The sequence below is a fragment of the Galleria mellonella genome, unplaced genomic scaffold (assembly GCF_026898425.1).
Source record: "Galleria mellonella isolate WM207_F2 unplaced genomic scaffold, CSIRO_AGI_GalMel_v1 utg87, whole genome shotgun sequence".
Classification (NCBI taxonomy): domain Eukaryota; kingdom Metazoa; phylum Arthropoda; class Insecta; order Lepidoptera; family Pyralidae; genus Galleria; species Galleria mellonella.
The window spans coordinates 1,084,684-1,108,485 of NW_026442166.1; the positions used below are offsets into that span (position 1 = coordinate 1,084,684).

Below are 23,802 nucleotides of genomic sequence, written 5' to 3' on the forward strand. Positions count from 1 at the left end.
CTATTACATTCGTTTTAATAATTATTAAAATTACACTTTTCTCTAATAAACTTCGTATTATTATTATTATTTAATAAAAAAAAATCTATTTTTTTTATAAATAAAAATAATAAAGTGCACCTGCCTATACTAACGCTATAAAATGGAAAGATAATAATGAACGGTGAAATGATGAGAACGAAATCAGGTCAGTTGATATATCGTTGTTAATTCATTAGGAATTAACTTCAACGGTTTCCACGAATAACTGCATGGAAGTCGATCTGACAGAGTAATCACCTATCCTGTTCATAAAATACGTTGTCTTCTGTCTCTTTTTATTTTTTTCAGAATATCAAATAAAATATGGAGAGACAACACAAATTGTATATTTCCTAAGTCTGTGTTCATAATGTAGTGTCTATGGCATTAGTAAAATATATATTTTTTTTACTATAAATTAAATAATAACTGCGTTATCCAATTATCACTGAAAATAAAAAATATAACAGTCTACAACTCGCGGTCAGCGGGCTAAGGCGCGCATTCAGAGTCGCTCTCGCGTAAAAGCTGCAAATGATTAAGGGTGCTGAATTGATCTCGAAACTAATCGAGCTTTCTCTATTTAATTACACGTAAGATAAACCGGCAATTATTATATTGAAATATAATGTATGCTTAAGAAACTTTTAACAATAAAATAAAAAATAAGTACTTATTCCTTTTACACTAGGAAATGTATACTCTACGAGGTACGGTAGTAATCGTCTTATGTAAAAAAAAGTAGAATAAGGTCACTAATAAATAAAGTAACCTAAAACTCCTAATAATATAAAAAAAAATTTGCTTTCTTTCATGTAAAAATGATAAAAAAGGAAGTAACTCAAAATATAAAACAAAAGGTGTTTGCGCGGTATTATCATGGAGAGCTCAAAAAAAAAGTAAACAGTAAAATACAAACATCGGGATATAAAACGCAAATGAATACGAAATTGTATCTAAAAATGGAATCAAAACAATTGTTTAACCCGCTTTTATATTTAGTGACGTGTTTGCGGTCGACATTTTTATTTATTAATTTTTTTTGATTAGATTTTAACGTCATAGAAAATATATCGATACTGCGTTAAGGTTGCCTTATAAAGATTGCTCTCAGCAATAAGACCGCCTTACTGTACTTATACAATTGTATCGTTGTGTTTGTAAATTGCCTTGCTTATTTCCTATATTGTATAATGCAAATAAAGTATACTCATTCATTCATAAGAGTAACAAAAATTATGTTTTGACATATTACTGGCCATATCCCGCAGCTTTGATCGTGTAAATCAGTCGATCAATCAAAATCAATTTTATTCATATACGTCTGTTATAGACTATTATGAAATGTCATTTTATAATTATCATAATTATAGTATACAAAGTAAACTCCCCTTATGGGGAAGGCTTATATCCAGCAGTGGACAGTTAATGGCTGAAATAATAATAATACAAAGTATTATATATGATAATTTAAGATAAAATCTCATAGGTAGATTATATCTTCAAATTTCATTAAATTCCATTTAGTAGTTTTCACGTGAAAAAATAATAAACATCCATTCATCTTTATAAACTTTCGCAGAAGAAAGAGACTTACAAATAGTCGCTGCATAAGTGTGAACTTGCCTTTACATACAAATCGTGTACCACTGTTTTACTTGTATTTATGCTGCTGAGCAGCTGTACTCGCATAGCTGTGTTTCGGTTGAAAGAGTATGAAATTAAAATTACGTATGTATATAATTTAAATTAACATTTCTGGTGTTTTCAGATCTATAGGTCGTGTATATAAACACAGCAAGACCTATTAAAGTAATCGGCGTTATTCCATAAGAAAAGCTGATCACGTAAAAAGGTAAAGTCTTCATCAGGAATGAGCATTCTTTAATAGTAATGATGTTGTTCATGTGTAGACGAGGGCTATTTTCCATTAGTTATGGTGGCTTATTCGCCATTACCATTCATATAAATGAAGTCGGAAATTTGTAGTGCTCACGTTTTTCCTACCGAATGCGAGCAATAGCTCAACTAACATAAGTCACGAAACTGTTACAGAAATACTAGGAAATCATAAACATATAACAGTATTACGTTAAGTACAACAAATACGACACTAATCTGAAAATATTACGGCCTAACTACGCTACGGTCGCTATTAATCTCGAAAATAACCTAGGTCACTTAATTCAAACAATTTAATTACCTAAATCGAGGAACAAATTACTTTGTAAATAAAATTTACTCGTCCCTCGGGCGTTATAATAAAATGTACCTTGTTTCTTTGCTGAATTATTGTAATAACAAAAACAAAGGCGAGACTAAATTAGTTTAGGACCATCACTCATTTGTTGGAACGGGAAAGAGACTTAATTCTATGAAGCATGAACAGTAAATGTTTTGTTAAGCGATTTTTAAAAGGCAGTGCTATTTAGTCTTTTTTTTTTTTTGTTACTAATAAATTTACTAATTTATTTTCTTTTACTTTAATTCGAATATAAACTTAGATTACATATATAGATAAAGAATCGAGTACTAAAAACATGACTACATTTTTTTACTACATTCCAATCAAAATGTACTTTTTTAAATACCACCAGCTTAAATTTTTTTCAGATTAAGTCGTATTTTAAATTTGAATTTGAAACTGTTTTTTTTTCCCCCTATAATAATATAAATATTAAAATGGCAGTTATTTTCAATAGTTTAGAAACGAAAACATAATTTACGTCTATTATAAGTCAAAGCATTCTGTAAAAATAAGCATCATTACGAATAATTAGGCATTGTTAATCTTGTTCTTTTAAATATACCTCTACGTATGAACGTTGTTTCGTTTTTATTTTTCAATTTAATCATACGATATAATTTCCTCCATATACTGAGTAATAAATGTACATTATGGTAATCCTATTCATGTACACATAGATAAAAAAAGGTGACCTGTTTTTGGCGAAACATCTGTATCGAGACACTCTACCTAGATCATAATCTAAGGATATAATGCATATACAACTTTTCTTAATAAAAGTATGTAAATAATAATAAAACTCGCATCAAAATCCATTGTGAAAAGAAGTAAACTGAGAAACAAATATGAGGACAACGACTTAATTGTATAATATTAAAAGATTATGTCGTAATATGGACCAAATAAACGATTGTTACATTATTTATTATACTATACAAACTATTGATTAGCAATCGATACTCAGTGATTATTAACTAACGTGAAGCAGTCTGCAAATCACTCTGTCCTTCAGAATATGCCAAGGATGTCACAGTATAAATTCACTGTAGAATCAACGTTATATTACCATCCATCGCTACAAGGAGCAGCTGATGTAACTTTTTATTAGGAACTCGATATACTTATAAAAATATATAATCGAATTGAAAAACTTCTTCTTATTGAAGTCGGTTGAAAATAATTGGTTTCGATATGATTTATGTATTTTTTATGGACCACATTACAAAAATGTCTAGTATAAAAGGCGGATTTAATGCTAACTATATAGCATTCTCTCCAAGTCAACCTATGGCAAAACAGGAATGTAAATATTCGGTTAAAAATTGAAAATTCATGTAGATAAACAGTTACAATCGTATCCATATTATCACATCTACAAAACCTACTTGTCAATATAAAAAAAAAATACAACCGAATTGAAAACATAATGCGATTGTTTTTTTATGTTTTTTTACCTCATAACTCCGTCAGTTGTAAACCGATTTGGAAAATTATTTTTTTTTATCTAAAAGGATACACTTAGAAATTGGTTTCATAGACATTTTATCAATATCGGTTCAGTAGTTTTTAGTTTTTAAATTGATATAACTAGTTTTGCCGCAATTGAAATCGCTTTTTTTTTTGTACAACACAATTTATATTATAATACATTATTATTATAGCATATGTTTACTCCCGCTGATCCACATAATGTGCATTGCGTATAAAATATGTATTGTGTATATGTGAAATGAATATTATAATTTCTTGTAAACTTCGGAAAAACCATTCGTAGTACTCGCCATCCAAATATGAATTTTTTCTACAACACTGGTCCGATTTACTTGGAAAGTTAGTGATAATAGCTATTATACGATACTCTATTATAGTATTTATTTATTTTTTACTCAAGAAAAATCAACAGCTAGGAAACTTCATAATAAGAAAAAAAAAACATTAAAGCCAAAAAGCCAATTATAGGTTTTTACAAATAAAAACAAGATTTAACTAAATGACATCGCTAATACTTACAATTAACTGAATTAAACTAAGAGTAACAATATTATAGTAGTACAAACATTAAGGTAGACAGTTATACAAAAAAGTTGAAATCACACGTTCCAAGATTAATGTATGTATTATATTTATACTAGGTTTTATATATATATATATATATTTCCATCTCTTCTTTTACATTGGGGGTCGTAAGGTACGACTAAGGGAACTTAATACTCTTAATAAGGGATGGGCAGCAGCGTCACATTTAAAACATCACCAATGCCTGATTGCGATTGTTAATCCACCTACCAAGCGTGGCAACTACTGTAAAAATTCATCTTTTTGTGAAGGCCTATGTTCAGCAGTAAACAGTAGGCGGCTGATGTGATGACGATGATGACATTCAAATTAACTCATAAATGATTTTTAATATTAGCTCTAGCTAAGTATCATTATTTATATTAGTCACATAATTCCAATATATGTTAAACATATATTGAAATTATTTCAGGACTGTCAAAAAAAACTTAGTCTAATATTTTCAGGGTTCATTTATTAATTTATTGATTAGTACATAATATGTGTGCATGCCGGTCTTCATGCTAAAAGCATTCTCTCCCAGTCAACCATAGGGAAGTGTCAGAATACTCAAGTATGTGAATTTTTTTACTCCACCATAACTTCTAAACAGTTAAACAAATTTGGATGTATCATTAGAATTTTTATGTCATTCCGAAATACTTTATTGATATTTTTTTTTTAAATTCATTCTGATGTTTATACGGTGGCGTCTCTATCAAATGCAATCCGGCAGTCGTGTTTTTTTCATCAAGTTATTTTAGTATGTAATGAGAGATATATTCGCAACGCTGGATTATAGTATTATATTATTTGTAAAGCTAGTAAGTACATATAGGTTGGTATTACAGTAAGTCTCTTTGATCTTTCATAACATTTAGGGCATTACACCCATCTCCAGCTAGAATAATTTATATGAACTCTAAAAGGTCGCCTTTATTACATAATAACGGTGGTGATGTGTGACCTTATAATGTACGAAATATGTTTATTATGTTATTAGGTAAGAATGTTTTAAACATTGAATTTATATAAAGTTATACACACAGATTATATTAAATAAATAATTAAAAATATTTTTGTTACCTTCAAAGTCTATTTATACAAAGCTACAAATAAAAACTTGAAAAATGTATTTCATCATGCAATTAATTTTATTCAACATTTCATCAAAATTACTAGGGAAATACTTCTCGGATTTACTATCTTGTTGTTGGCGACTTAGAGGGTAGTTTAACAAAGCAATTCCGCCCCAGAGACGGTCTTCCAAACTAACTTGGTACTAGAGGACGTAATTTGAAACTTGAGAGCTTATGTGACAATTGTGGAATGGCTGTCACAAACTCTAATAGGATGTGCTGGTGGTAAAGATTTGTGTAATTCAGTTGGCCAAACCACAGTAGTATCTATTTCTGCTGTGAAGCAGCAAAAGAGTATATTGTATTCATAGATAATAATAAAATGTGTAATTTTTTTCCTGGGAAAAAATATAAAAGGAATTATCGTGAATACTCGTAACACACCGGCAAACCACGAGATGTTTCGTAGATACCTTACATTGTAAATATTTGAATTCAGAACGCCATATCACGTGTTCACGTGTAGATTTTGCGTTTACGATGAGCATATTTCTGCTCGGCAACGATATATAACTTTTGCAATGATCACAAAATTAATATAGGACCAACATTGGAACAAATCTTATCGATTGTAAAATAATTGTGAAAATCGTTTCAGAATTGGTAACATAATTGTACAATACAATCATAAAAATAAGAATATAAAAGAATTGAGAACCATGTCCTTCTGGGAATCGTTTAATTAAGTAGCCCATCCCAAATGGACTTAATGTACACAATATATTAATAGACACATATATTGTAGCTATTATTAATAACTGAGTTCCGAATCTCGTACAGGAAATACATGTTTTTAAATATAGATTCCTTGTATATTCCGTACAACTAAATAAAAATTAATTCCTCGAAGAGTTTTGTATAATATTGGAGTATATTCAAATTTCTTTCACTCCTAGTTACCTGGAATCAGATCCCAAATCAAATGGAATCAAATAATCAGCGGTTTCATCCGCCTGATAGTCTTGTCTTCTGGGAATGTGTCAAGATTCAATTGTACTGACTCAATTTAGCATTTGGAATAAAGAAAATTTACATACTTGATTCCTTGTAAAACCGCCAGTTTCTATCGCAAGCTATTAAGAACTGTTTACCCGCGCGCTTTCAAACTAACAACTGGGTCACCGCCATTAAATTTTCGGAATGTTGTTCGTGTATGCTGAGACTGAAATGGTAAGTGGTAATGATGTAATTTAGTAATAAATGTACTGAATTAGACAAAAAGAAAGGTCTATCAACCAATTTGATTGAAACTCTAGGATTTGCATTTATGATTCCCTTCCTTGATCTAAATAATAAATAACTAGAATATGATAATGTCTAAAAAATACATTAAGTATCAAACTTAACAATGTGTTAAACTTTGGTAAAGAGAATAAGAATTTAATATATGCCACTATTTTGATACATTTGGATAGTTTAAGGGACGTTAAGACAGGAAGAACAGGATATGGTAGTGTAATCAGAAACCTAAAATTTTTATGTTATGACATAAAAATTGTTGGAAAATGGCAAAGAATTATATTGTTGACTGCAAAAACTGCTTTATTCTAAAAAAGTTGTGTAACTGATTTATTTACTATGCTGTCTATTAAAAAAAGTATATATTTCGTAACTACTGATTTTTACTAGTTTAAAGGGTATTAAGATATAAAGAAAAATATTACCTTCAGAGAAAGAAACAATCTAGTTATTATCATCGTCCTTTTTTATTTTATTTTAATATAATCTCGATTCAGTCATTGTACCTTATGCAGTCTATCAAATTCAAATCATCCATCTATTTTTGAATACTTCTCTAGATTTTCATCTATTTAATTATTAATATCTTGAAATACTTAGAAGCTACAAAAATGACTAGTCCAACTTTTGTTTTATTTTATTTATTATTAAAAAATTGCCACAAGATTCGTCTTAATTTTTAAATGCACGATATACATTATGTGTATGTACGTTGAGAGATCTCCTTAATTAATTTTACACAAAAGCATCGGACCGCTCACCCTTTCGTCTATTCTGGACAAACTCTTGATGAACCTTTTGCAAACAAAAAGTCCTTTCATCTGGACTTCAGTTTACTTAAGTCGAAATGAAATAATATAGTTATAAAGTCAGTAAATTGAATTACACCTAAATTAAAATATAACGTTGGCATTTACATGTTTATTAAAAGCAGAAAATAAAATTTATATTACTCGCTATTTTTCCTAAGGTATTTTTAAATATATTTTGAATTTTATTTGGAACTCCAGATAAGAAGGTGCAGTGTTTGTATTAGTTTTTTTTCAGTTCTTTGTATGTTTTAGTACTGCAAAATTAATATAAATTACACTCGAATTACATACGCAGATTTCAAACGAGAAAATTACATTTCTGTACTTACATACTATTGTGATTTAAAGAGAATATTTTTAAAAAGTATCTATAATAGATTAAAAAATAATTAACTAAATTTAATTGATTATAACTGGCTGGTAAAGAATGCATTAGTTGCCCCTCTTAAATAAGCAACTAATTAATAAACTCTTAAGTAAGAAAAATATATTAAGAATACCTATTCTATTATTCATAAATCTATATCAAATTAGATAGTGAGTAAAATGTAAATAACATCACATACAAATAACAATTGACAAAAGAGAGAAAAAAATACAAAAGAAAGGAAAATATATAAAAGAGTTAACATTTTTTTTTTTTACAAATTACAATTAAGGTTTCTCTAAGAAAATAGTCAGAAAATATGAAGCTTTGCTAATCTATTTTGATCTCTTAGTGACTTTCCCTGTGACGCTATCAAAATTTAATGACAGTTACTTAGTCTGAAATCACCGACCACTTGTGAATTATAAATTGGTAGCAGGTGTGTAATTTCGCGCAAATTGACAGCAATTATGATCATATCTTAACGCTCTACATAAGGAAATAGTTACACGTTATTTTGCCATATATGAGGATGGTAGTTTCCTGCAAAAGTATTTTTTTTTTATATAGAAACAAAGATGATCTTAATTTAAATAAACTTGATCATAAATGTTTATTTTTAACTTGTCAGCTTTTTATTATTCTGTCGCTGATTGTAAATAAAAAAAAAAAAACTACTAAGCACTCTTGGAAAGTACCAGTGAGAAACTATTTACTATTATTAATTTATAAAAATATGTACTTTAAAAACTTTGAAATTTTATTTGTATCGTTAGTAATTTAATAAAAGCAATATGAAACTAACAGGAAAGTAAATTTTAAAATTTGCAAAAAGTATCGAAATTCAGATCAAATTTATTAAAATATTACATCATCATGATCATCATATCAGCCGTTAACTATCCACTGGTGAACATAAGCCTTCCCCATAAGAAAAGTTTTGCCACACTTGGCAGGTAGGATGGCCACCCCAATTAAGCCCTTATTAATGTTTTAAGAGAGGCGCTGCTGTTTATCCCTCTACCATTAAGTTCCCTTAGTCGTCTCTTACGACACCCACGAGAAAGGAAGATGTAGCCCATTCTATACGAGAACCACAGGGCTATATTGTATAATATATACAAAATAAGATATACGAATTGATAGTCTCCGCCTTCTTGGTAGCAAATTTTTTTTATATCTATAAGTGCACAAAACTAGAGAAGCATATTGTGCAAGTTTGTCAAAGGAACTTTAATTATTAGTTGACCCGTAGTTTAATTATTGTTCTCAGATATTAGCTACATTCTTTGATCTTCGCTTTTTGTCAAGAGCCACTCGAGCGCTGTTAATTCGAGAAAATGAACCAAGTCTGAATAAGATATCTTAACGTCGATAACATCAAGTTTACTTTTGTATGTTGTATTTGTTTGTAATTTGTTGATTCTGTGTAATCAACCATTTGTTTTGAGGTTGAATTACTTACGAAGCTATTTTGTACAATTCTTTGATGAATAGAGATGAAGTTTTATTGTTAAAAGTTTCGTAAGCATACATTATATTTTAATGTAATTACTGCCGGTTTAACATTTTAAAAATTTCTTATCTTGTTAAAAGTTTGCACGCCGACATAGAGGCAAAATGTACACGGTAAATACAAACCTCTATCATCTAAAATTACCTACATTCTAGCAAAATAAATTCATTTCATTTCAACTTTGCGCTCAGCGGGCCGAAGCACATAGTCAGACTCGTACTCGCGTCACAGTCACATATGATTAAGGATTACGAATTAATTTCGAAACTAGTCAAGTTTAACCGGTAATTATTACATTAAGTAATAAGTGACGTTATTTTATAAGTTTTATTATAAGTCTAACATAGTGATGAAAGACGACGGAAATTTGTGCAATCACAAAAGTAAATAAATTATAAAAGTTAAGTAAACGATGTAATAATCTGAACAAAAATCAAAATTTAGATTGAAATAAAAAAACCTCGTCTAGCAACACTGATCAAGAGTAATACTCACTTTGTACAACATGAACTGTAACTGAAGCAGCTTTTGCATTGGCCGGTACACATGTGTAGTTACCAGCATGCTTTGGTTCTGCTTTGCCGATGACCAGCTCGCTCGTTTGCCGTCCGTTGTGGACATTGACGCCATCTGAACGAAAAATGCAAATATGTTTATTATTATCCAAGCTATAATAGTTGTTAAAAAGGTACAAGTTAAAAAAAAATATACATATTTTCATTTACCAGTATAAAGCTTGAAAATGAAAACTCATTTTCAAACTTAAGTATTTATAGAAAGATTTCGTAAAAACCTAACTGTAGTTTTTTAAGTTACTAATACTACTAATATTAATATCATAAGGAGTACAGTAGTTATTATTGCTATTAATTCGATAAAATAAAATAGGTATTTTAATGAGAAGATAAATTATAAACACATTAGTTTCAAAAATTTTTTTTTAATGTAATAGGTACTATTTGCTGAGAAAAACAGCAGATTCAACTGTCATAAAATTGATATTGAACCAAAACCAACCAATGAATTATCAAACTCGGTTTAGAATTGATAAAAATTATTTTGATTATTATAACTTTTTCTTTCATCTTTTAGACCAATTAAGGAAGCGTAGGAAATACTTATTAGGTGACATGATAGTAACGAAAGAACAAAAACGAAAGTAGACTAACTGAATCTGGGAACTTCTGTTTACCAACAATATATTCCTACCCTGTGTGAAGCACTCACATCTTAGTTGAATGATTTAATTGTATGGTTCAGTGAGCTCAATTGACATTAAATACGGGTATCCCTTCAAGGGTTGAGGGTATAGTAGTATTTATTATAAATAGCACATAATTTCTTTGTAATAGTCATTATTATAGGGGCTGTAACCGAAATTATTATAGTCCTTTTAAAGAGTGTTCTACAAATGAAAATAAACTTTATATCTTCAAAGAAATAAATAACAAGTTGATACCTTCTATACCAATACGGCGCACCTGACTGTCAAGTTAGGGATTTTTTTATCGTTTGTTGATAATAGTTTAGGAAAATATGATCCATGTTTGATGGAAAATATTTCAATTTCTCCGGCAGAACATTGCTTTAAAAGAACTGGATTTAGACTATACTAATTCTATATATACTAATATTCTGTGGCTTCACTCTAGTGATATCAGCACATAAAGCATTTTTAATTTACTTTAAATAAAAAGAAGTTTTTAATTCGGTCGTATTTTTTTATGTTTATTACCTCATTACCGTTAGTTCTAAACCAATGATATTTACAGATTGGTCTTATAAAAATTTTAAAAGAATTTATTATATCACAATTAAAGTATTTTTGGTGGGTTAAAATTTTTAATATAATTATAATTTATTTTTATGTATGTTATATATTTATTTATGTTATTCAGTAGCTTTTGCGTGAAAAAGTATGTAATCCATCCGTCTTTACGAACTTTTGCATTTATAATATTTATAGAATGAGATGATTCTAGAGAATTAGATAAGAAATGTTTCGAAACAATAAAGTAAAAATAAACTGTAATCCCAAAGCATAAGAGCTATTAGTCGACTGCTTCGCTTGTGGTAAAAATAACATTCTATCTTTTCATATTTTTTCTACATCATATCGAATTCAATATAGCGGAGTGTGAGTGTCTTGTGAGAGATTATAAAACAATCATTCAATTCGGATTATATTAATAAAAAAGAAGGCACAACGTATTCTTAAAAAACATCAGTATTTTTTTATTCTACTTCTCAGTTCAGAATAGGTATACTTATTTTTTATACAACTCAGAATGGCAAACAAGCTGAGGGCCCACCTGATGGAAAGTGGTAACCGTCGCCTATAGACATAAGCAGTACCATGGATATAACAGAGAATACTATTTCACCCATGATACCCCCCATGCGTTGCCATTCCTGAGGACTCAGGTGTTTTTCCTCTGTACAATGTAAATTCACGCCATATCCCACCCTTCAAACCGAAACACAGCCAAACTTTCAGTAGACAAACTCCACTGAATTTCTTGCTCACTTGATTCATAGTAATAAGGCAAGTATAAATAAAGATTTAAAAATAAAATAGATTTAGGACATTATCATAATATTAACTTGTTATGATATTAATTCTAATCATCGTCGCTATCATATCAGCTGATAACTGTCCACTGCTGAATATAAGCCTGCCCTAAAAAGGGGTTTAACCGATAGTTGCCACACTTGGTTACCAACCCACCCGGGGTTGGTAACCACAGTTGGTTTTGGTGATGTTTTAAGAAGAACACTACTGTCTATCCCTTGATCATTAAGTTCCCTTAATTACCTCTTACGAAAGCCACGGGGAAGAAATGTGGAAAAATTTTCGCGTGGTTTATACAATACTAGCGACCCGCCCCGGCTTCGCTTATTATATAAAGGAACCACGCGAAAATTTATTCTAATACAGAAGTAAATCCTAATATAAAAATATACCGTATCAAGGTAAAGTCCAAAATTATTTAACTGATTGTAATAAAATTATGGGAGATAGGCGTGATAGACATGTATGTATGTATATAAATGTCTATGTGTTGTTTGCATTAATTTGAGACATAAATAATTAGGATTCATGGATTACAATTATTATGTTTAATTTTGCTATCTTTAGTAAGCGGGTTACTACTAAAATTTGGGGATTGACTACTTTTATAGTTCTACATTCTTCCATATTAGTCATCAATCTCCGACGGTTATTCCGCCCTCACATATGTTGCAACACATGTTTAGCCTCTAAACGATATATCATTAGATATGTATCTCTGCATGATAATATCCTGTTTAGTAAAATATTTTCATATTTTTATCTCGATAATAAAAAGTGAACCCGGTGAACAGGTAACGGTAAAGAGCAAAACATCGTCTTACGGGTCATTTAGTATACTATAATATCAACAAACAAGTTACGAGTATAGAATATGCTTCGTTATTAAAAATTCTCCTCATATTTTGCTCAGAAAATTAGGTCAGTCCATAGACTTGAGTAAATAAGAAACGTAGCTATCTACTTAGAAACAGCTGTAAGATGTTTCAAGAACTACATTATTGCTCGTGTTCTGAATGAAATTTAAAGCCGTTTATGCCTTTTTACTATTGTTTAAAAAAAGAAACAAACTTTTTAATACGATTAAGAATGTACTTTAAAATTCTGGAAATAGAGTTAAATGTTCATTTTTAAAAGAAAAAAAAGTTCGATTCTTTGTGTCTGAAGTTGGTATACTATGAGTTTTTATCCGTGACTTGGTATATTCTGTTCCAAATAAGTAATATGTGTATACCAAATTTCATAACGATTGGTTAACCAATTGATCATTTTATAATATTAGTAATTATTGTAGACTTCTGTAATGATTCCTCTAAATAAGAATCACGCCCTTTGGATTTATTTCTGATTGTATTTTGTTATACACAAAAGCCACTGAAGGTTATACATACCTTCTGAAGCAAGAAATAAATGACAACCATTTTTAAATAAACCAAAGATTAATTTAAAAACTCAAACTTTTAGGCTTGCACTAAGCTTGTGCTTATTTGATTAAAGTTATTTTATTTAATTCTGCTACGATTAGTATGTGTGTGACTCACAACGCTCGAAGATTGACTACCATTATTACTACCAGAAGTTCCATAACCATATATATATATATATATATATATAGTAGGTAGTCACACATATACCTACTAATGGTAGCGGAATTAAATAAAATAATTTCAATCAAATAACCAGTGATATAGACTTCTGTAAAATAACATCTAGTTCAGTAAAGTATCAATCTTGTGAACTAATAAATCAAGGCGAATTAATAATATCATTTTGATATCATAATTAAATAAGAACTCTCAGTAGATTGGAAATATTATATTGTAGCTGAAGTAATCACTCGGTTTGGGAAAACATTATTCTTAGAAACGGAAAACCTCTATGAAAATAGACTTATTAAATTATCTGGTTACAGAGAATAATCTGTAAAATATAAGAGGAAACTGACTGCCTACTCAACGAACAGATAGATCTTGAATAACTAAATTATACAAAGGTACCCTGTAATATATAACAACGTAAGTGAACATCGTAACTGGGGTTTCGGGAATTCTTGCGAAAAAAAAAGGAAATATTTATGTTTGAGCCCCACTATCTAAAACGGTACGATTAGATTTTAAATTAAGAGACAATATGTTTCATCATTTTTAACCTATTTTGCCTTTAGTAAATATGTTGAACTTTTTGATAAAAATAGTCTCAAATAAGAACAAAAAAAACAGAATTTCAGAATTTCTTGCGAAAAAGATTGTAATTTGTGTGGATAAAGTCGTGTAACGGCTAGTTTGAACGCGCGGACAGCTGGTTTTGAATTACGAAATTTTGCTCAGAGATTGTCTCTGTATAATGTAATTAAACATAAAAAATTGGGAAAATTCTTGCAAGGAAGGAGGAAATATTAGATTCAGCGAGGATAAAGTCACATATAAAAGTTAGTTAAAGATTTCACTTTCCAAAAAACAATATAAATTTTGTAAAAAACCAACACGGATTCGATCTCTATTATTTGAGAAAATAAGTGCGGAGCACCAGTAAGATAAGGGACGATAAATGAAGATGAAGCAGTTTTTTTTAGATAATAATGGAATATCGTTTGCGCTATCGGTATACGCTGGTGAGGCACCAGTGAGAAATGATAGCCGAGAGGTAGGTCAGTTGTCCAATCGTTAAGAATTCAACAAGAATTAACTACGATGATTCCTAAGGGAACCGCGTGAAGTTCGACCAGACAGAGTATATAGCTAGCAATGGGGTTGTTAGAACCCATTACTAATAATCCGTTTTCCCTAGATGAAACAGGTCAGTTGGCCCATAGTGACGATTTTGCAAAAAAATAACCAAAATAATTTTTAAGGGAAAGGTAGGCGTACGTGGAAATTGATTTGATGGAACATATTGTCAGGGCTCTGATAAAACTATTAGATTTCCATTACCAACAATCCCCTTTCCCCGTTAAGAGGTAATAAACAAACAAACTCACACGGTAATATTAGCAAGGATTTATACTGTCACACCTGACAGTTTCATATAATGAATAATCCAAAACTGTCGTCTCAAGTTGACACAATTATGCACTAACATCATAACGGACTATTGTGAGTTTGCTAGAATAACGCGAAATTTCACAAAGTTGCATCTCCATACGTTCATTACACTGTCGTATATTTGGAACAGTTGCAATGCAGATTTCATTCACAGATTATAATACGTAAAATACAATAGACTGTATTGTGTTGGAAAATAAATCTACATTCTTTAGAAACAAGGTAAATCCATGATTTTGTTTATATTTTTTAGCACCTGATTCGTCTCTTTTTATGCAATTTGTAATAACCGTAAATATTATTGTTAAAAGTTTCGTTCGTTCACGTTACATTTTAATGTGTGTTTACTAACTTACTTTTTAAATCAAGTTTGCGCTAGCAACTCAGCCGCTCACGATTAAAGGTCCCGAATTGATTGCGAAACTAGTTGAGCTTCCTCGAAGTTATTATACGTAATTTAAATCAGCAATTATTGCAGTAATAAATTTAATAGCACGTCTGATGCAAAATGATAATGATCAAATAAAAACATAATTAATATCTACCACAAACAACACAGTATATACTATGCCCTATTCATAGCCGTATTTTAAACTTAATTCTCGAGAATAATAACTAATATTACGAGTATTATGATTGTTACTAATAATCCAATAACTATATAATGATAAATCATATCACATCACATCATATAAACCCAATAGAAGTGATATGATGTACAATTACGTGTGATAGGCAGTAGATTTATCTATACAAAAGAAACATCGACTTAAGTCCTAGTGAAACAATTACTTTGATATAAAAACCAAACTGCTGATCCGATTTTGGTGATTTTTTATAGGACCAACCTAAGAGAGTTCTCAATTCGTATATATTTTTTTAACGTTTGTTACCTCATAACTTCGATATTTATAAACCAATTTGTAAAATTCTTTTTTAACTGAAAGGATGTACTTACAGTTTAGTCCCATAGAAATTTTATCAAAATCGGTTTATTAGTTTAATTTTTAGATCCAAATAACTGATTTCGCCATAATTGAAGTTTATGGGGCATAATCTTTAATTGTTACTTACTCAAGTCGTAGTTGATCATCCTGTTTTCAAAGTACCAGAACACGTACGAGGGCGGCTCAGTAGATCTCTTCACTATACAGATTAGCCTCAACATAGAGCCTTCGTGTATTATCTTCTCTGATTCCCCCACTATTTCTGCGTATGCCGCTGTGAAAATAAATTAATATTTTACTTCTGTGAATTACGGCTCTGTAAAGTTACCTGGATGTGACATTTAGCGGTAAGGTCATCCTTTATTTTCTTAATATGATATTTTTTTTTGTTTTTGCTTCTATTTCTTATTTTATGTTTTTTTTATAATCTGATAGAATACTACAATTATATTAGGAAAAATTATTTCAAAGATAAATAAATAGTTTACAGTAAGATTTTAAAAAGTATGACATTAATTATTTTAATGTAGATATTACCGAATGTTAAAATAGGTGCCACTTCAATAATATTACGTACACACATATACATACATACAAACATACATACATATATATATATATATATATATATATATATATATATATATATATATATATATATATATATATATATATATATATATATATATATATATATATATATATATATATATATATATATATATATATATATATATATATATATATATATATATATATATATATATATATATTATTCGACATAAATTAATGCTGTTATTTTTTTTAAAATCCATCCAACAAAAGAAATGTGATTGACACTTAAAGATATCATAAACTCTCACATTTATTGTATTTTAGTTACGTACAGTGGCTTTGTTCATTTTAATTCGAATAAAACGTATTAATCTAAGATAAAGACTACATACGTGTATCTGTAAACGAACCTTCATTCATTTACGTTAACATTACAATTAAGCATGATTGAAAAACAAATATTAAAACCACTTTATAAACTTTCACAACTATAATATTTGTTGTTGAATTAACACATAGAATTAATGTCATAATTTTAATAAAGAGATTTTAAAATTAAATAAGATGTTACATTAAATACATACCAACAAGTACGAGTTTGAAGAAAATACTAGTGGGTGGATGTGTTGGGACTTGACATTCGTAATATCCAGCATCAGCAGATGTTGCAAATCGTATATGCAAGGCCCAGTCCTGTAGCGACAGAAAAAGTACAATTATTTTACTTTTTATTATAAAATTCAAAACAAAACAAAAATCTAATATCATCTTTTATCCCATACATTGGCAGGCGGTTTGTTAAGAAATTAAGTAAATAGGTAGCAGATATTCATTATTGTTGATATTAAACTATATTATCAAATATTAATATCATCATTATCGTATCAGTCGTTATTTGTTCAATGCTCAACATAGGCTTCTCGTATAAATTGGGAGGTTTTACCAACAGTTGCTGCACAGACGGGTTGGCAACCGCAGTTGTTGATGTTTTAAGAGGGACGCTGATGCCCATCCCTTGACTTTTAAATTCCCTTAATCATCTATTACGACTTCACGGGAAAGGAAAGGAAATTATTATACTCGTATACACGCTGTTTATACTCTTCTCCATCCAAAGTTTGCCTGGAAGAGATCGCTCTTAGCAATAAGACCGCTCATTGTTTTCTCAGTGTAATATTTTCTTGTAATTGTTTTTATTTATAAAAAGTTTACTAAACTCATTCAACTATTAAATTGCGACTAAATCCTTTCAGCCATTTTATTTTAAACATACGCACGTATGATAAAATGGACAAATAAAAATAGCAAATAGTACAGACAATTTCGTATCGAAGCACAAAGTGAACAAACAAAAATAAATCGGCGTCCAGACAGTTCAGAATCAAAGGCAAATTTCCTAACAAATTCTGTTCAGTTTATAAATGGGATTAAAATAGCGTGTCATCTGAAAGCCATTTATTTCAACTTCGATTGCAAATTTATTACTACCTATTAACATCTGTAGTATTTATACATTTATAGATCAGAGTACTTTCTATGTATATAAATATATAATTCTAATATTATAAAAAGGAAAGATTTGATTTTTTGTATGATTGGATAAACTGTAAAACTGCTCAACAAATTTTAAAAATTATCTCGTCTATAGAAAGATACATTATCAGCGATTAAAATAGGTTATATATTATTTTTGAAAACTTTATTTAGCCGTACGAATCCGGGACAGATCATTAGTAATGTATATAGTTGTATAGTACCCATAGTACAAGCTTTGCTTAGTTTGCAACTAGATGGCGGTGTGAAATATGTCTATCGTTATTTATCTATGTCTATACTTTCATATACTATAATATCAACAAAAGAGAAAAGTAAATTAAATTACTATGTCATATAGAAACATGTTACCCTTGAACAGTCAATTTTTAAATATTTGATTTTATTTTACTAATCGAACGATATCTTGTAAGTACATACTATATTTTAATGTAATAACTACCGGTTTAACTTACACATCGCACCACAACTTCTCAAGACTAAGGGTCCCGAATGAGCCCGAAACTAGTCGAGTTTTTTCTACCAAATTTTACGTAAGTTAAACAAGTAGTTATTAGATTATAATAAAACCATGTCTTTATATAGGAGTAATTTAAGAAAATATTTTGTGTTCTAAAAAGGTCGACTTCAGTTATGAAAAAACCACTTATTCTCTATTTAAAAACTATCAAAATATCGCTCATAATTGTTTACAGTGACGTTTCGTTTTACACAAATAAGTAAGTAGGTATTTTATTACAAATACAAATAGATTTAAAAAAATAAAATTTGAAGTAATTAGAACGTAAAGTCTTCATTTCAGGTAATGCCTCAAGCAGTAAATATGATAGCAGAGCAAAATAACATACTAAGACATTTATGTATAATTGTGTGTGCAGATATAACATTGCCTCTTCTTGTATTTTCCTATTCAAATTATATGCTCTTGTTCAAATACATCTCATTTTAGTAATGTAGGAAAACAATTATTACATTATTTCTACATGACTAGTATTTGCCGCAATATGACTCATCAAAATGAAATATACATTAAGTTAATAATGCCTTCAGTAAAACAACTGGTGTAGATATTTTTTGTTTCACAATAGCAAAATTTAAGAAACGTCTATTTGCGACTTTAAAAGCACCCATTTAAAATTTATTTTTCGTCAACTTCATATTTAAACAATTTTTGTACTAATTTTTTCTAATGTTTGAGTATATAAAGATATACTTTTATATACTCCTATTATGTGTATGTGTATACTGTAGTTATAATGTGGAAAGGGATTGTTAATAATGCAGAGTACCAGTCCCATTGTTAGCAGTATAACCCTGTCAGGTCGACCTCCACGTAGTTGAAACTACCTGGAAACCATCGTGCTGAATTCTAAATATATTCATTACGATGGGCTAACTGACGTGCCTTTTCATTCTCACCTATCGTCTCTCATTGGCGCCCCATCAGCATATACCGTTAGTGCAGGTGAGATAACCATTCTATTATTATCCATTAAAAAACTATTATAATATTATTTATACTATTATAAGAATTATAATATTTATTTTCTGTAACTTTAAAAATTTTAATATATTTTTAGATCGTCTGGTTATATATGTATAGTTTTTTATTTACCAGTAGATAACTGTTTGTTATTCCAAATAAAGAAAATAAAAATAACTGTAAAAACCACGTTCTCTTTGTGCGGTCATTTTTGCTTAATGTCGAAAAAACACACAGAAAAGCAAGACAGAAATTAAAAATTACTGTTATGGCTTTTTAATTCTACATACAGACACCATCTAGTTACAATTTCTTTATGTTAGTAAAATAATATATAAAAAAAATATATTCTATTTACCTTGACGTGTCTCCCGTGAGCTGAGAAAAATCTGCTATCGGCACTGTACGTCACGAGACCCACTGAGAGCAGGGAATAATCTTTCTTCCTGATCCACGTTACCTGAAATTGACTTTAAATTAAAATCTTCAAAGGCTTTGATATAATTAAATATTTTATGAAAAATCTGTATAAATATACACATTATTATAACTTTACTTTAGATATACATTATTATAACTTTTTTTTTCCTGATACTTTGTACGCGTGGATTGCAAAATAAGGAAAATTAGTAATGAAATTTACTAACTACTTTTAGTTGTTATATCAAAATAAAACATACACTAATTTTCAAATTCAGAAATACGGCACTCAAAACCAAATTCAAATTGCATGATGTCTAAACAAACATACAACAAGGAAACAGACAGAGAGACAAAATTTATTGTTTATGCTTTTATTTGTACTATTAAAATCCTTTAAATTTTTTTTAAATATCTTCCATGTACAGACGTCGTTCAGTTACCATTTTATTATAGGTATTAATAAGATTTATACCTTATAGAGAAGGCAGTAAGTATATATAGATATGCTTTCTTTCATTGTGAGCATTGCTGTTTCACACATGAATTCTATGATTATATGATTATACATGAATGATTTGCAAGATAAAATTGCAGTCGAATTATTAACTCAAGATTTTCATGATACAAGAGTCACCATTGCAATAATTCTTCTAGTGTAGCAAACTCTTAGATAATCCTATATCTGGTTATCATCAGGTTGACCATTATTATTATATCGGCCGTTAACTGTCCACTGCTAAATATAGCCTCCCCCATAAGGGGAGTTTTGCCAGTGGTTGCCACGCTTGACAGGCGGGATGGCAACAGCAGTAAAGCTTTGGTGATGTAATATATTCTAAATATTCTTCCAAGAATAGTGGCAGATTTTGGAAGAACATTTTTGTGTTCGTTATTGTTTTATAATAAACAGAAGCCATGTCTATTGCTGAACATAGCCTTCTTCATAAGGAAAGTTTTGCCAATATCTGTCACGCTTAGCAAGCCGGGTGGCAACAGCAATAAGGCTTTGGTGATATTTTAAGAGGGACTCTACTGTCCATCTCTCAACCATTAAATTGCCTTACAACACCCACGGAAAAAGAATTCTTCTTAAAAAAAATAAAAAGAAAGAAAAGAATTCTCTGCCGTGACCACAGGACGGCAGGTGAGCCGTAATTATGTAAATTGTCATCAATATTGTATTATATAAAATAATTACTAATAAATATTATTTAAGATGTTTTAAAAAAAACTGACTACAATTATGATGAAATTAATATAAAACCAAGAATTTCTAGGTAAATAAGTATTAAATTCTTTTAACATTTGATACTTTATATTTACTGTATATTAATTGATTTTCATGTCTCTCTGACCGTTTACCATAATGGTTAGTAACCTTTAAAAAAACAAAAAGATTAAATATTAAATCTTGATCATTATTCTCCGATTTACTCACCGTGTTTTCAGTAATATCGCTAACTTCACAGTGTAATATAGCTGTCGTTCCAATTTGAGCTATAACTGTAGTACAATTTTCAGTTAAAAATATTCCATTTTTTCCACCTTTCCCATTTACTTTGTTAACAGAAAAAGCTGTTGAATCTCTGTACATTTTTTTAACCTTATTTAAAGACTTAGATAATGCTTGCTCATCCAGTTCATTGAATGATTCTTTATTATCATATATTCTATCATATTTCATATGATGCCTTTCTCTATCTATTAGTTGATTAACTTCTTCTTGTATTATATTATCTATATTATGTACATCTTCACTGTAATCTTTATCTAATACTGACGATGACAATCTTAAAGGTTTTGGTAATTTCGGATATGATTCAGTGTTCAATACATTATCTGTTGTTAATTTGTATGGCTCAGTCGTTTCTTCATCATTATCGTTTGTTGTGTAAGTTATTGTAGTTTGAGTTGTGGTAGTTGTTGTTCTTCTTCTGTGACCTGTAAATGATTAATATAACTGTATCTTTCATAACAAAATTATAACCTTGAATAAATAAATATTGTAATTTAAATAATTTCATTTTGTGATATATTTTTGTACATCATAATAATTAAATTAATTTTTAATAAAGGTTATATAAAAATAAATATCTTGTTTTAGTACAGATTAAATATATAACAAGTTATTAATTGATCTTCGTTAAGTTCGTTTATAAAAATGTAAACTCCAAGAATAGCCTGTTTTATAAATTAAATTAAAATTGTATATATTTGGGAATAGTTATGATACACAGAATCAGTTTCTTATTAAAACCTACGTTCATAATATAATGTTGTGAATACATTTAATCCGCAAGTTATTAAATTCATTATCTGTATTTGGTTAGTGGCATTGTTAAAATGTAACATTTAAGTCATTAGTAATGTATTAATGTCAAATTTATAATATAACTTGTACAATTATTTTCCATTAGAGGTATTAAAATGAATATGGTAGGTATCATAGAGGGATAATGAAACCATTATTTATTCCGAGGAGTTGGGAGAAATTCAATTAATTGATTGTGGTATAATAATGTTGCTCGAAGTTAGTAGAAGTTATTATTTTGTTATGTTGCTTAGTTTTCTGTTAAGAAAATTGTATAGGTATACGAAATATTAAATTTACCAGACTAAGTTATTACATATTGTTTCTATGACTGACAGTACACAACCTACACTAAAAGTATAATTTTATAATTTGTTTATCTGTAAATGAAATATAAATTGTTATTTTTATTTTGTTTGCTCATATTATTAACACATTCCGGCATGTATACTCGGTTTAAAACCGAATTAGTGTGGCATTAGTGATTTCAAAAATTGGCATGTTGTAGTACAGAAACTGTATACTCCAAGAGTTTTACGGCCAAACGACGTTTCCTAAGACTTTGCTTGGAAGACAATATTTTCGAATGACGTGGAGGGACGTTGTGCTATAACACAAATCTTACGTTTGACATTCACTAGCACTGCTTACCGGAACGTGTTGAGATGTATTCTAATATACATAATTTTGTCATAAGCAGAATTGTTTTTTTAAATATTGTTCTTGGAATCTTCTTACCTAAATAAAACTCTTTACGGAGATTCTTTAAGGAATTCTAACATTAGAAAATATATTAATATTATCAAACACTTAGTGGATGAAATGTAAAACTTTTTACGAATTGAATACTCAACATAAGATGATGATGATGACAATGATATGATAAACGATAATAGTAGTATTAATATAAATTTACCTTTCTTGTGATGTCTGGTAAAGTTTCCAAAGACACTCCCTAACCGCTGTTGGTTTCGGGACGTACACAGTTCCAATGATTTCAAATCATCTGCGTTCTGTGCAACTAATATGGAAGACCTTTTTGATTCCATAGCACCTGTATTCACTAGTAACTCAGCTTCAAGTAAAAGAACAACGGTAGCGTACAGTAGTTTTAGTTCTTTACAGCAAAACATTGTTTTGGCACTATGCGGTGTAAGTGTCACATTGGTATTATAATTTTTTTGGACTCACTTAAGTTTATAGTCATTTTTCTTTGCACATTTATTAGTTAGATGCACTAGCTATCTGAGATGTTCTATTGAGATTACTTCGCGTCGACACACCATTCTGAAACAATAGAAAATATATTTTAATATTTCGAAAGAAGAATAATTTCGGTATTTTACTTAGCTAAAACAAAAGGAACTAAAATGTGGTTAACATTCAATTGTGATAATATTAAAAGGTAACTCACTGTAGTGGTAGAAATATAATGCTATTTAAAAGATCATTCTAAACTAATTTCAGAGAATTTCAACATCATCATATCAGCCTTTAGTTGTCCACTGCTGGACATAAG

The 23,802-nt window shown here is 29.3% G+C and overlaps 1 protein-coding gene across 1 annotated transcript in view; it reads right to left on the reverse strand.

Moving 5' to 3' along the window:
* LOC113515804 (uncharacterized) overlaps positions 1 to 23,802 on the reverse strand; it is a 66,865-nt gene that overhangs the window by 4,029 nt on the left and 39,034 nt on the right. Inside the window, exons 2-7 of the mRNA XM_031911288.2 lie at positions 23,200 to 23,570; positions 21,411 to 21,913; positions 19,908 to 20,009; positions 17,097 to 17,205; positions 16,085 to 16,231; positions 9,893 to 10,027 (exon numbers count right to left, since the gene is read on the reverse strand). Of these exons, the coding sequence (XP_031767148.1) occupies positions 9,893 to 10,027; positions 16,085 to 16,231; positions 17,097 to 17,205; positions 19,908 to 20,009; positions 21,411 to 21,913; positions 23,200 to 23,416 (1,213 nt within the window). The 5' untranslated portion in view covers positions 23,417 to 23,570. The remainder of the gene's footprint in view (positions 1 to 9,892; positions 10,028 to 16,084; positions 16,232 to 17,096; positions 17,206 to 19,907; positions 20,010 to 21,410; positions 21,914 to 23,199; positions 23,571 to 23,802) is intronic.